This window comes from Bubalus kerabau, chromosome 1 (assembly GCF_029407905.1).
Source record: "Bubalus kerabau isolate K-KA32 ecotype Philippines breed swamp buffalo chromosome 1, PCC_UOA_SB_1v2, whole genome shotgun sequence".
In the NCBI taxonomy this organism is placed as follows: Eukaryota; Metazoa; Chordata; class Mammalia; order Artiodactyla; family Bovidae; genus Bubalus; species Bubalus kerabau.
Window position 1 is genome coordinate 183,472,966 of NC_073624.1, and position 13,894 is coordinate 183,486,859.

At 58.0% G+C, this 13,894-nt stretch overlaps 1 protein-coding gene across 3 annotated transcripts; it reads right to left on the reverse strand.

The window, feature by feature from the left end:
- Nucleotides 1–35: 35 nt before the first annotated feature.
- Nucleotides 36–13,697, reverse strand: RAVER1 (ribonucleoprotein, PTB binding 1). Of its 3 annotated transcripts, XM_055544381.1 has the most exons (14): nucleotides 13,463–13,697; nucleotides 11,881–11,947; nucleotides 9,815–10,284; nucleotides 6,011–6,202; nucleotides 5,781–5,910; nucleotides 5,360–5,454; nucleotides 4,330–4,417; nucleotides 3,806–4,017; nucleotides 3,615–3,708; nucleotides 3,403–3,539; nucleotides 2,591–2,665; nucleotides 1,979–2,119; nucleotides 1,510–1,593; nucleotides 36–1,420 (listed from the first exon to the last, which is right to left on the reverse strand). In XM_055544381.1, the coding sequence occupies exons 1-14, from the start codon at nucleotides 13,679–13,681 to the stop codon at nucleotides 1,274–1,276; spliced, it is 2,151 nt and encodes a 716-aa protein (XP_055400356.1). In that variant the 5' UTR covers nucleotides 13,682–13,697; the 3' UTR covers nucleotides 36–1,273. The 3 variants fall into 3 exon arrangements, with proteins under 3 accessions (XP_055400356.1, XP_055400349.1, XP_055400363.1); XM_055544374.1 differs by having other exon boundaries at nucleotides 3,403–3,708; XM_055544388.1 differs by lacking the exon at nucleotides 2,591–2,665 and having other exon boundaries at nucleotides 3,403–3,708.
- Between the last annotated feature and the right edge of the window lie 197 nt (nucleotides 13,698–13,894).

The window sequence follows — 13,894 nt, forward strand, 5'->3', positions numbered from 1 at the left end:
CCAGGCACATTGTCCCAAGAACCAGCCGGGTCTGCTTTCTTTAAAACCATTTACTTACAAACTTTAATTCAGCAAAGGTTTGTGTGAGATTGGGGAGGAGACAGCCCCCCGGAGTGGATGTGGACGCCGAGTCAGGGGAGGGGAGCTGGTGGCCCAGCTGGCCAGGGTCACAGCCCAGGGTCACCTCAGGCTAACAGGTCCTGCTGGTGGGAAGGGGCAGAGTTTATCTGCACCTTGTCTTATTTTCCAGCACTGGGCCACAGGGAGGCCAGCTCTGGGTGATCTGGCTTGGGGATGACAATGCAAGGCTCATCTTCAACATGGGGGAGAGGACAGAGGCTCAGTGAGATGCACAATGCCCAACAGACAGTAGGACAGCAGGGGAACTGGGTTAAGCTGGCAGAGAAAGCCCACCCCGCACCTAGGCCTGGGCAGAGAGGGCTGGTGGGACTGGTTTGCCAAGACCAAAACTTTGGCCTTCTACTGTCCCCACGATCGGGGACCTTGGGTAAAGGGGCCCGATCCCCAGGCCAGAGCCATTTGGTCCTGAGTCAAGCTTCCGGAGCTCAGCATCTGAGAGGCTCTGGCCGGAGGGGTCTGGGGCCTGGCTTTTAAGGCATCAGAAGGCAAGGGGACTATGGTAGGGAGCAGGGGACCCGGAGCTGGGGTACAGGCCAGAGAGGGCAGGCCAGGGCAGGAGACAGCCATGCCTGCAACAAGTGTGGGAGAAAGAAAAAAGGGCTGAGCCATTTCAAACCGGAAAGTGTGGAATGGAGGCCCAGACATGCTGGACCTTGAAGGAATCAGAGCTGGGGGGGCAGGGAGGGAACGTCCTGGATTGTTTAAAAATAATAAAAATTAGAAAAGGAAACCGAAGTCAATTGTCAAAGTTAGAAAAGGGGGGACAGTCTCTGATCCTCACGGGAGGTCAGGGAAACCTCCAAGGCACTCGAAAGGCCAAGATACAGGAGCGATGAGGCAGGAGGGGACTCCCAGAGAGACGGACACAGAGGGACACGGTGGCGGGAGGAGGGGAGAGAGAGCAGGCTGGTGCCCCTCCCTCTTAAGGCTGCAGGGTTTCCACGATGGGAGCAGGCCAGAGGTGCAGAGTGCTCCCAGATACCCCCCGCACTCCTTGGGCTCCTGCTGGTTGGTCAGCAAAGTCTTTCAGAGATTTTTCTATTACCCAAAGGAAAAGAAAACTAACAACAAAACACCAGAAAACCCCAAAGCGATTTGGTGCAGGCCTTTGAGCATCTCCAGCACTGGCCCTTTAGAAAATCCTCTTGCGCTTCAGGTAGGAATCTGCGTAGTGGCCACCAAGGCCCTGGGAGTGCTGGCCCACATAGCTGCCTTCTGGGCTGGGCTCAGGTGAGGGCAGCAGGTGGGCGAAGCTGCGTTTCTGTCCACCCAGTGGGGTCTGGAGACAGAGGGGAAGGGCTGGTGGGTCAGGGGCCACCCAGGGGCCACCACTCCCCAGCCCTGATGGTCCCCACCCCCTGCCCGTACCTTCAGCAAGTGGCTGTGGCCGTTGGGCCCAGGGCCGAGGCCCAGGAGCCCTTCTCCGGAGCCCAGTGGGGAGGAGCCAACCACCTGGGAGAAATGGGAGATGTGGGATGGGAGAGGAAGCAGCCCCTGGAGCAGAGGCGAGGGTTTCATGTTCAAATCCTGCCGCTGCCAGTTACGAGCTCTGAGACTCGGGGCTGATTATGTCATCCTTCTGGGCCTCAGTTTCTTCATCCGTGGGTTGGGGCTACATCACCCACACCCTGGGCTGCTGGGGGAGGAAGTAAGAGGCCCAGAAGCCAGGGCAGTACTACATGCAAGACATAAGGCTTGAGGAGGACAGCCTGTTTTAGCTCAGCCCTGAGCAAAACTGACCCCTGCCACCCCCCTGGCCGTGACACTGAAGGTCCCCGGGACCGCATGTGTCCTGGTTGCCCTCAGGGCCACGTCCTCGGCGGGGGCAGCACCTCACCTTGTTAAGGTGGCTCTGCCTGAGGCCAGCCTGCAGGCCGCTGGTGAAGCAGGACGTGGGTGAGCCCGCATAGAGGTGGGAGAGGGGCCCACCGCCACCTCCGACACCCCGTTCGCCAAAGCCACCGGGTGGGGGGGACATCTGCAGAAAGGGGGCCGCCTGAGTCAGACAGGTCACTGCTGTGCCACCCTCTTTGGGAGGTCCCCCAAACAAGCCTGCGCTCTGGCCCCTAGAAGAGTGTGTGACAATGCCAGCAGAGGGGCCAGCCCGCCCTTCCTCCGCCAGGGAACCCCGGGACCACTAGCACATGCACGAGCACGGGCTGGCCAGCTGCAGGATAAGGTCCAAGTGGAGCAGGGAAGTCACTGCAGCCGGGGCTGCATCCCCAGCCTACTGACTGCCAGATACATGAAGGAAGCCACTGTGAACTCCCAAGATCCAGCTGAACTGCCTGGTGACTACAAAGAACTGCCCCCCCAGCCCCCCACCCCACAGGATAGTGAGAATAATAAAATATTTCCTGTTCTAAGTCACAAAGTACTGGGACTGCTTCTTATGCAGCATGAGCTAACTGATACACCCAGGAGGTGGGATGGACAGGGAGGCTCTTACTCTGTGTCGGCTGGGTCCGTGAGGCCCAAGGGTTGGCTCCCGTGGGTGGGAGAAGAGCCGCCGAGGTCCCACATCCTGAGTGAGAGTGGGAGAAGCACGTGGGGTGTGGGGGTGGGGGTGTCTATAGCCAGGCTCACCCAAATTCAGCTCCACGGCACAGCTGTCACTGGGAGTCTGCCTCTTGACTCCAGTGCCTGGGGCAAACCCAGCAAGCAGGGTGGGCCAGTGACACAGAAGCGGTGCCTGGTCCCAGAGGGTGGCTGCACCTGGACCCCGGAGGGCTGTGAAGGTATGAGGCAGGAGCTTGGAGTCTTTAAGGCAAGCAGGGCACCCAGGTGCAAACTCTTGTGGTTTCAGTATTTTGTCACTGGCATTTATCTCGGTTATTTTTTAAAAAATCCAGTGTGGGCCAAACACAACACATGTGGCCAGTCTGCAACGTCTGGCCTAGAAGTCAGAACCATAGAAGGAGCAGTTCTCCAGGGACAGAGATGGGGCCTGCAGAGAGGGGCAGTGAGAAGGACAGACAGAGAGGAGGCTGAGCCCTCGTCTGTTAAGGAGAAGCAGACATGTGGCCACAGGCCTCTTGGGAGAGAAAGACTGACAGGAAGCAGGGTTTGATGATGCGCAAAGACAGACAGACAAGAGACTTGAGCACAGGGACCACGTCTGGCATGCTCCCTCCTGTCTCCCGTGCACTCAGCCCAGCCCAGCAGAGTCAGTATTAGAAAGATGTCGGACTGGAGAAGGACGTGCTCTCGGGACACAGGGCCTTTGGAAGGGCTGCCCCCAGGGTGGCCACGTATACTTACTGAGGGGTATTCGAAGCCATAGCTGTCAGGCAGCCCTGGTTCGGGGGGTAGGCGGGCGCTGGAGAGGGGGCTGAGCAGGCGGGACTTGAGCTGGAAGGCTTTGCTGCTGCCGCCACCTCCACCACCGCCTCCGGGGGCTGGGGGGTGAGGCAGGGGGCCCTCAGCTGGGCGGCGGCTTCTCCCAGCGCCTCCCCAGCCCCGGGCCTCCTTACCCGCCAGGTTGCTGGCTGGGAGTAGGCTGTGTAGGTTCAGGTAGGGATTCAGGGGGATCCGGAAGTCCTTGGGGGGCTCCCCAAGCAGAGAGACCTGTGGTGGGAGGGCTAGATTCATGAGGGCCCCTGGCAGGGGGGAGCTTGCAGGGCGGGAGGCTGGGGTGATGGCTGGGCACCAAGTGGGGCCTTACCCCAGGGGGCGTTGGCAGAGGCCCACTGTCTTTCTGGAGGCCTCTGAGGCCCGTGCCTCGGAGCCCCACGGGGGCGGGGGGTGGAGTAAGCTGGGGTGCTGGAGGACCCAGGCCCATGGGTTCCCGGTCACCTCCAGAGGGGCCGAGCAGTGGCGGCAGCAGGGGTGGCGGCTTCCCTCGCCGGGGTGGCAGCTCAGGGGGCAGGCCCCCTCCTACAGAAGGAAGAAGGGGGTCAGCAGCCCAACCACACAGGACCCCTTCTTCTGGGGCCTGGGAGCCTCTGCTTGAACCAGGGCCACTAAGTTTCGGACACTGAGCAGCATTCTCGAAGTCCATCAACTCCCAGGACATCCATGACTCCCCAAGGAGGCGGGCACCATGTGCTCAACTGACAGGTCGGGACTCAGACAGGTTAGGTCACTTGCACAGAGCTGCACAGCTGGGAAGGTACCACACCCAGGGAGGAGAGGGAAGGGGAAGTGGGATGAAGCCCAGAGAGATGGGGAGGAGGCAGTTGGCATTACCTGCAGACAGCTCCCCGAGGAGGGGGTTGGCTGGCTGGGCCCCAGGCTGGAGAGTGCCCAGAGGAGAGTCTCCCAAGATCCCAGGTTTCTAGGGACAGAGGATAATGAGCTGGAGATGAGACGGGGGGCCACAGGCCCAGCCCACAGCCAATCACAGGCAGACATAAGGCATCTCCCAGTGTCTGTGACACCCTGGCCATTACCCACCCGCCAACAGTGACCAGGGGCCTCCTGCATGCCAGGGCCTGCCCAGGTGCTGGGGAGACCCCGGGAACATGGGATGGGCCATGCTCAGCGGGTCAAAGCCTGTCACCCACAGTCAGTTACTGTCAGCAATTCACAGTGATGTCCACCGGTTCGCACCTAGTTCCCTTGCTGGTTATCACAGACGCACAGCGTCTAACACACACAACCACCCTGATTGGAGATGCAGTGTGTGACAGCCACACGTAGATTCAGTCATTCTTATTCACACAACAGCCCACGCCCACAGCCTCACCTGTCAGTTACCCTCAGACACACCCGAGCCACTGACTCAGCCCCAGTGAATCAAACTGGACAGGGTGGTGCGTGTTTCTGTGTATGTGTGCGCTGTCGCTTCAGTCCTGTCCGACTCTGCGACATTAAGGACTGTAGCCCGCCAGGCTCCTCTGTCCATGTGATTCTCCAGGCAAGAACACTGGAGTGGGTTGCTGTGCCCTCCTCCAGGGGCTCTTCCCTACCTTAAGTCTCTTGCATTGGCAGGCGGGTTCTTTACCACTAGCACCGCCTGTGTGTGGTATGTCAGTTTTTCCGTGTGCGTGTTGAGGGGGTGGGGACGAGAGGCCCTTCTATTCCCCTGTGGGGCCTTGGCTTTCACTAAGTCACTTCCTGAGCACCTGCGAACCAGGCCCCCAGGGACACAGTCCGAGGGCCCACAGCTGGTGGATGGTAAGCTACCCATTGGCAGAAGCAGCAGTGCTGGAAATGGAATCATGAGGGGCTGCGGGATGTGTGTGAGGGAGCCTGTGTCCCACAGGCCTGAGGTTACCTTCTGACTCTGGGTCTGAAGGGCAAGCTGCAGCAGCGCCGTGGACAGGGCAGGCCCGTTGAGCAGCGGCATGGCCGGGGGTGCGCCCAGGAGGCCTAGCGGGAGACCCAGAAAATGAAGTGGTCCAAGGGTGGAACCCCCCACCCCCACCCCCCGAGGAAACACAGCACCAGGCCCATTGAGAACATGAGGACAACTGACATACCCCAAGAAACAGCCTGGGTGATGAGTTCCCTCCTCACCCCCCAGGGATGGACACTCCCTCCTCCATGACCCTGCCCCCTTCCAAGGGACTCAGGGCACCAGCTCCCTTGGGGAGCGTCATCCCAGACCCTCTTTGTGGGCTCATGTCACTCGGAGCTCAGACAGCAAGAGTCCAGGGAAGTGCCCACTTCTGAGTGCTGGGCCTCCCTCGCCTTACCCTGCTTGCCACCCGCGCCACTGTGGAGCAGGGGGTTGAGCAGCAGCTGGAGGGAAGCAGAGGGCCCCAGGTTGTTGAGCAGCTGCAGGATGTTGGGCTCTGGCAGGAGCCCTTTGCCCCGATTGAGGGCCTGCAGAGAGGATCAGAGGGGCAGTTCAGAGCCCTGCCTGACTCCTTGGCTTCCCCATGCCCCTCCTCTGGGGCACCCGCCCCCCGCAGCACGCAATCACCGTGGCCTGGGCAGCAATGAGAGCAGCCAGCATGCTGCGGCCAGGGGGCCCGGGGGCGCAGAAGGAGACGCGCAGATGGCTGCCTCCCAGGGCCAGGCCGTCTGCCCGCTGCTGGGCCTCCTCTGCCATCTCTGCCGTCTCGTACTCCAGCACAGCGAAGCCCTTCAGCTGCCCGTCCTGGCCATATGCCAGCTGTGGAGGGGAGAGACAGTCGTGAGCACCAGGGTGGCAGTGACCACCATCAACTGAAGTGACAGCCATGACCAGATGAGGATTCTGATGACAGTAACCCCCAGAGAGAGAATGGACTCTGGGCCCTGTGCTGCCCGGTGCCCAGTTCCTGTGTTAACTCATCGAACCTTCTCAACAGCCCTGGGAGGCTGTATCCTGCCCATTATTCAGAGGGGACAACTGAGGCTCACAGAGGTCAGCATGCTCAAGGTCACACTGCTGGTGGGAGGGCAGAGCCAGGCTTCCCACTGGTCAGAGCCACCAGGCCTTGTGCCAGTGCCTCTTGGGGCCGTTGCCTGGGTTTCCAGAGTACACACTGCAGGGCCTGGAGAAGACAGGCTGGTGGGAGAAGCAGGCAGCTCTGGGGTTCAGCCCGACTGCACACCTCAGGCCGAGGGTGCTACAGGTGCAGCTGGGAAGGGCACACAGTCTGACGGTGAGGCAGGTGGTCACTGAGCTCAGGCTTAAGGTTGGTAGTGCTGGGCAGGAGGGTGGGGTCACACAGCCAGTGTGTGGCAGAAATAGAGATGTGATCACGAGTGAGCCAGAGGCCCCTTCACCTGCCTTAACAGCAGTCATTTGGTACTTCAGGCCCTCAGCCCTCAATCCTGGGGGAGGATGTGTTCCAGGCCTTTTTTTTTTTTTTTAATTTTATTAGCTACCTTGCACAGCATATGGGATCTTAGTCCTAACCAGGGATCAAACCCACACCCCTTGCATTGTAGGCACAGCATCTTAACCATTGGACCACCAAAGAAGTCCCTGTGTTCCAGGATTGAGGCTGTTTTGGAGATAAGAAGAGGGAGCCAAACATACCCTATGTTATGTATCAGTCACCCCCAGGGGGTTCTGGGGCACCCTGGAAATCAAGCTTGAGAATAGCTCGGCAGCAAGATGCAAAGAGGAAGGCCACAGATGACCCCATGTCAGTTTGACTCAGACAACAAGACTCTTGGGTTTTCAGGGTGTTGTGGCTGCTAGACCCTTGTCCAGGGCTGTTCCAGGGTGGGCAGATCCTGGGACAGCGTCTGGCTGGGCCCCACACGCCCATGGGCCAGGGGCCACAGGTGCTGTTTCACTGCATCCCGGATACAGGTGGTCTCGGCACACCCACTTTGCAGGTGAAGTAACTCCCTGCAATTCGGGAGACTCCAGTTCAATCCCTGAGTTGGGAAGATCCCCTGGAGATGATTACCCCCCAGTATCCTTGCGTGGAGAATTCCATGGACAGAGGAGCCTAGCGGGCTACAGTCCATGGGGTCGCAAAGAGTCAGACATGACTGAGCAACTAACACTACTACATAGCACTCATAGTTTTTTAAGCAACTTTGCAACAAAATGAACCAATTAAGATCTGTAGGGACATGGGGAGGGAGGTGGGAGGGAGGTTCAGGATGGGGAACACATGTACACCCGTGACAGATTCATGTTGATGTATGGCAAAATGAATACAACATTGTAAAGTAATTAGCCTCCCATTAAAATAAATAAATTTATATTAAAAAAAAATATGTAGGGACTTCCCTGGCAGTCAGGGCTCTGAACTTCCACTATAGGGGGCAAGGGTTTGATCCCTGGTCAGCAGTGAACTAGGATCTCAATAGTTCTGTGCAGCAAAAATTTTTTTTTAAAGAATAAATACAAATGACATGTATATTTGTTTGTTGTTTAGTTGCTAAATTGTGTCTGACTCTTTTGCGACCCTCTGGATTATAGCCCGTCAGGCTCCTCTGTCCATGGGATTTCCCAGACAAGAATACTGGAGTGAGTTGCCACTTCCTTCTCCAGGGGATCTTCTCCACGCAGGGATGGAACTTGCATCTCTTGCTTGGCAGGCAGGTTTTTTACCACTGAGCCACCTGGGAAGCCATATATATATCCATATATATATATATATATACACACACACATACATAAATTGACCTGTTGATAAATGGCAGAGTGAACCAGACTAGGCTGCTATGGGCTTTCCTTCATGCTCTCCTCTTGATCATGTAGGAAATAAAATGCCCCCTGACATGGGCAGCAAACTCTCTTATGGGAGGGGGGTGCCCAGTTAAGAGCGTGGGCCCCTGGTCAGCTGCCTGATCTTGACTCCCAGTCCATCTCTTTCTGGCCAGTTTGGGGAGGTCACTGCAAGTGCCCATCCATGCCCCCTGGTTTCCTCATCTGTAAGATGAGACCATCAGCTGGATCCACTGGGTAGGGTGGCTGTGGGTGGGGGCCTGGTGCCCACTGGCCCAGGCAGGGCAAGTCTGGTCTTCACCCCACTTCTAGTGAACACTTCACCTTTGCTGCTGGCCAGGCCCTGCACCAAGGCCTGGATGGGCTGCTTCTCACAATCACATCCATTTCATCCGATGAATATAGAAAGGGGTCAAAGGGCAATCGAAGCCATGTGGCTCCTAAATAGGGGGATGGAGGCTCAGACTTTGACCTGGTTAACTCCCAAGCCCAGGCTCTGTTCAACAAGGATGCCCGGTGTGACTGGGCTCCTTAGAGGCGGTCACCTCCCGCCTAGGGATTCAGCAGATATATAAGCGGGGGAATGAGTGAGCAACCATTCACAATAACCCAGTCATAAAGCAGGACCAGATCCGTTCTGAGATGGGGACAGCCACACCCAGAGAGAGAACCTGTAATTGGTCATGGCCTTGCCGCCTTCAATCTCCAGTCAGTGGCTGCTGACTGTAAGTATATGTCACCTGTGTCCTGAGTCCCATCCAGGGCCTGGCAGGCTGCAAAAGGAGCAGCAAGCAAGAAGTGAGGTTCCTACTAACACCAGTTCCCCGGCACCAACACCCACGGCAGCAGACCTGGGCTCTGAGCCCATATCCCAGCCTCCTCCAGGGTGGCCTGGGCTTCCTGGGCTGCCTCTGCCCACCCTGGCTGTCTGTCCTGGGATGTGTCCAGTGTGTGCTGAAGGAATGTCCACTTTGGGGACCTGGGGGCTCTCTGAGAGCTGGGCCTGGCCTATTCTCGCCCCACTGCACCTGTCACAGGGCTAGGCAGCCTTACAGAAGGGCCTGACAAGTGAGACCGGAATGAACCAGGGATTGTTTTCCTAGACCACCGCATGAGGGCTGAATCTCTACTTACAAGGGTAGGAAGGAAACCAAGACTCAGAGAGTGAGTGACCTGTCTGGGGCCACAGGGCAGGGCTGGGATCTGGCCATGTGTGACTTGCGGTGGGCTCTTCCAGTGGCCTCCTTGATGCTGGCCCTGGGGTCTGGAGGCATGAGCACAGGGGTGGATGTGAACGCAGCAGGAGCGGGTCTCAAAGCATTTTTTTTTTTTTTTTACAAAAGTAGCCTTGTTTGCATTTTTCAGGGGGAGGTTAAGCAAGTCGCCAGAGGGTGCGCAGGGATCTGAACCCCAGCCATCTGGCTCCTAGCTGGGCTGTCACCCACTGTACCACATGGCCTTTCTAACAAGAACACCATTCAAAGTGGCCTCACCGCTGCCTTACTGAAAGGGAACCCAGAAGACTGGAGAGAGCAGGTGACTCACACGGCCCCTCCGAGGTGCTCTGGGCTTCGCATCTGCTCCCCCAGGTCCCTGCACCGGGCTTACCTGGCAGAAGGTGGGGGTGTGGACGGCTGACAGCGCTCGGCGCAGGGCATCCACATCACTGAAGCCAGGCGGCAGGCGGTCAACACAAAGGCAGCGGGAGTGGAGCAGGGCAGGTGTCAGCTGCCCGGCATCTGTCCAGTGCACGTAGAGGGTGCGTGGGCCCAGGGGCTTGCCCAGCAGGTCTGACTTGGCGCGGGCGGCTGAGTCTTTCTTCATGTACTCGGCGAAGCCGTAGCCCTTGGAGTGACCAGTGCGCTCACTGTAGACTAGGAAGCAGCGCTCCAGGCTACCGAAGGGCCGCACCAGCTCCTCGAACTGCTGCTGTGTGAGGCTGGGGGGCAGGTTGGCCACGCAGAGCAGGGCGTCCGTGGGCTGCAGCTGCACCGAGAGCTCCCGCTCCCGCAGGCGGCTCTGGTGGAAGGCGCTGATGGCGGCCTCCGCCTGCTCCCCATTCAGCAGCGTCACAAAGGCTGCGGCAGGTGGGAGCATGGGGTCAGTGGGGCCCCCCGAGGGCCTGCGCCTCTACCCCATGTCCGCCCATACCCACCTCCCTCTAAACCACACGTGACCTCAGGAATACTGAACCACCAGGACATCATGGGCACCAGCAGATTGGAACAGTCGCCAGCCGTAGGCAACAATAGCCAGTGTCGCCTGGCTCCTCCAGGCTTGCTCCTTACAACCCATGGTGATGCTCACCCACCGGGGGCCTGGCCCCATCCTAAGAACTACTATGTTGGCCAAAAAGTTTGTTTGGGTTATTCCATAAGATATGCCATGTGGGGTAGTAGTGGTTACCCACGTGGTCCCTGGAGCCTGGGTTTCAACGCAGCCCCTGAGTGGCTCTAAAGTCTGTTTCTTCCTTTGTCAAATGGGAATAACTTCCTCCTCACAACCACTATCTTTCCAGCAAGGAAATGGGCACAGGGCAGTGCCCTGCTCAAGTGGAGAAGCCTGGACTTGAACCCCAGCAGGCTGCCTCCCAGGCACCCACAATTTTTCAGATGTTTTAATGCCTTTGGCTTCACAGCCAACTCCGACAGGCCATGTCCAATTTGCGGGTAAGAAAACCAAAGCTCGGGAGGGTAAGTCACTTGCCTGTGGCCAAACAGTGAGGACAGACCGGGATAAGAACCCAGGACTCTTAGCCTCCGAGGTCCAAGATCTTACCCACAACCCTAATCCACCAGATAGGCCTCGAGGGGTCACCTATGCTCAGCTCCTTCTCGCCCATGTTACAGACTTCAGGCAATGGCCCTGGCAGGTTTAACACCTGGCACGATGCCTGGTGGATACAGACATCCTCCATGCAGGGGGCCAAGACCAGTCCCTGTTCCCATAGAAATGACGACCGTGTGGAGGCAGGCGCGTGGGTCAGCAGCGCCAGCCTAGGGTGGTCAGTGCTATGATGGGGTACAGGGTGTGCTTGGGCACTCGGAGGAGCCGCCCTGAATGGAAGAGACGTTAAAAACAGAGGGAACAGCCTGGAACCTTACGCACCTGAAGAGATGGTAAGGCTGAGGTACCTCTTTGCAAGGTAATATCAGGAGGAGCTCAGACAGGTTGTGAGGAGACAGAAGCATGATCAGGGTTAGGACCAGGTTTGATCAGATTTGCAATCAGATCAGAGCTGGCTGCCTAGGGGAAGGCAGGCAGGTGAGTGAAATCGGAGAGGCCAGAGGGAGGCCGTCATTTCGGGAGGCATGTCTCCTAGACCCAGGGCAGGACAGACTATTGCTCCAATCTGTCCCTCATCTTGGGTGCCCATCGTGGGGCATCCTTGCTGTTTCTCTTCCAGGCTACCCAGAAGACACCTGGATACTGGGGACCCCATCCCAAACATTCCCTCTGCTGGCCAGTCCACCAGGCCTGTCTGATCTTCTTCAAGTCCTCCAGAATAACTGGTGCCCTTCCAATCCCTTGGCTCCCATCTGGTTCACGGCCCCCCTCTCTCTGCTGAATGTTGGGCCTGAAGTTCAGGAGACACTGGGCCAGGACTCTCCAGCTTCAGGGACTGTCATCACCTGCCACTAGCCCACCCCACCCCACCCCAGGGTCCCACAAACCTGTCCCTTTGTACTTGTCCACAAAGCAGTACTTGAGCTCATAGTCGCTGAGCAGGTCGTGCACCTCCTGTGGAGACAAGCCAAAGGACAGAGAATCATGGAGAAACAAAGAGAGCAACCCAGTGGCACGTTCACGAGGACCAGCTATGAAGGCAGGTTAATCACCAGCCCCATTTTACAAGTGAGAAAACGGAGTTTCAGAGCAGTTGCTTGCCCAAGGCCATTGCAGCCATACCTGGCAGGGCTGGGAGGCAGAGCTCAACTATAGAACCCATGCTTTTAACCAACACAACACGCTCTTATTAGAGAGTCAGGTCGGTCTGAGTTCAAGACCCAGTTCTGCCCACAGGGAAGTTGTTTAACCCATCTGAACCTCAGTTTGCATAACTGACTCAACAACCCTGCAAATCGAGTATTAACAAGTCCATTTTGTAGATGAGGAAACTGAGGCTCAGAGAGGTGAAGGAAATTGTCAAAGGTCAAGCAGCTGGTCAGGGCACAGCAGTGGGAATGCCACCCCTGGGTACCTGACTGGGACCCTGTGTACTTAATAAGCCCACATTGTGTGACTTCACGTGCCTCCCCATTCCCTCCTACTGACAGCTTCTTGCAAGCCAGCTGCGGAGGCGAGGCCCTGGGGCCTTTTAGTGCCAGACACACTGTGCACCCTGCAGGAGATAAGAAACGCTTCCGGCTGGGAGATGGTGGGCAGTAGGAGGTTGACTGACTCTAGAAACACCTGTCTCAGATCTGCCCCAAAATCACACCCCTCCCAACACTCCTAGGGTCCCACCACCCATGGGCAGAGAGAGCCAGTGGCAGGTGTGCTGGAGGGGCCAGGGAGCAGGGATTCTCCACAGCAGGGACAAAGAACCCATTCCATTGCTGAAGGGTAGGGCAGACTAGGTTCAATCTTCCCGGGTCCAAAGAGCACTGGGAAGTCCTGCCCCATTTGGCGCCAAGAGAAGGGCACCCATGGATTACTAAGGATCAGCCAAGGAGGGCTACATGGAACAATGCCCCCTCCTTCTCTGCAGGCCTGTAGCATGGGGACAGGAGATGACTCCATTTTTCCAAATTAATCCTGAGGCTTTTGAGGAAAAAAGACCCTGGGGCTGCCTTAACTTCCGATCTACCCCTAAAAGGAATTCAAAACCGCTTGCTATGGAAAGGCACATTCTAGTCAACCATGAAGCTTATGGATATGAGATCCCACCACTCCATGCTAGAGCAGAAAGCAACTGGCGTCCCTGATTCCACTGTCCCAATCTGGCTGTCCATTCACTATCCCCCCAACATGGCCAAAGCTGCCCGCCCCCTTCCATTCCCCGCCCCCTTCAACCACTTGGCTCCTTCCAAGCCTCTGGTCGCCCCTAGCAACGTCCTCCCTCAGTCCAAAGTTGGTTTCTCCCTCCATCTCCGACCCCCTGCGTCCCGCTCTTGGTCTCTCCCGATCCCGCGTGGACTCACCACCGACGACCCCCCCCCGGGCACGCCACCGTTGGTGTCGCCCGGTTCCCCCCGCGCACGCGCACGGTGGTATTTCCCGCCACGCTCCCACACGGCCCCCCCCCCCCCATACCTGGTTGGTCACGTCCCCCGGGAGGCCCCGGATCAGTATCTTGCGGCGGTTACGGAACTGGCGCTCGGTGTGTTCCAGACGTTTCCGGATCTCCTCTGGATCTAGTGGCGGCAGTTCTTCTTCAGGCGCCCGGCGCTCCGCGGCATCACCAGCCTCAACCTCGGCCCCAGCCTCTGGGCTCAGCGGCGGCCGGTGAGTAACGGACACGTCGGCCGCCATCTTGGGAAACCCGGCGCCTTCTGGGACCAGCGAGCCGGGGCGGAGCGGCATAGAGCGGCAACGAGGACGCGACCGCCGATTGGCCAAGAGGAGCCCCGCCTCCCCTTGACTCCTTCAGTCCATTGGGTAAGGCTCGGCCCGCCTCTCGGTGTTCAAGCCCTGTCTGGGCACTACAGGTTCCGCCCTTTTCCGCTATCGCGATGTCACTCAATA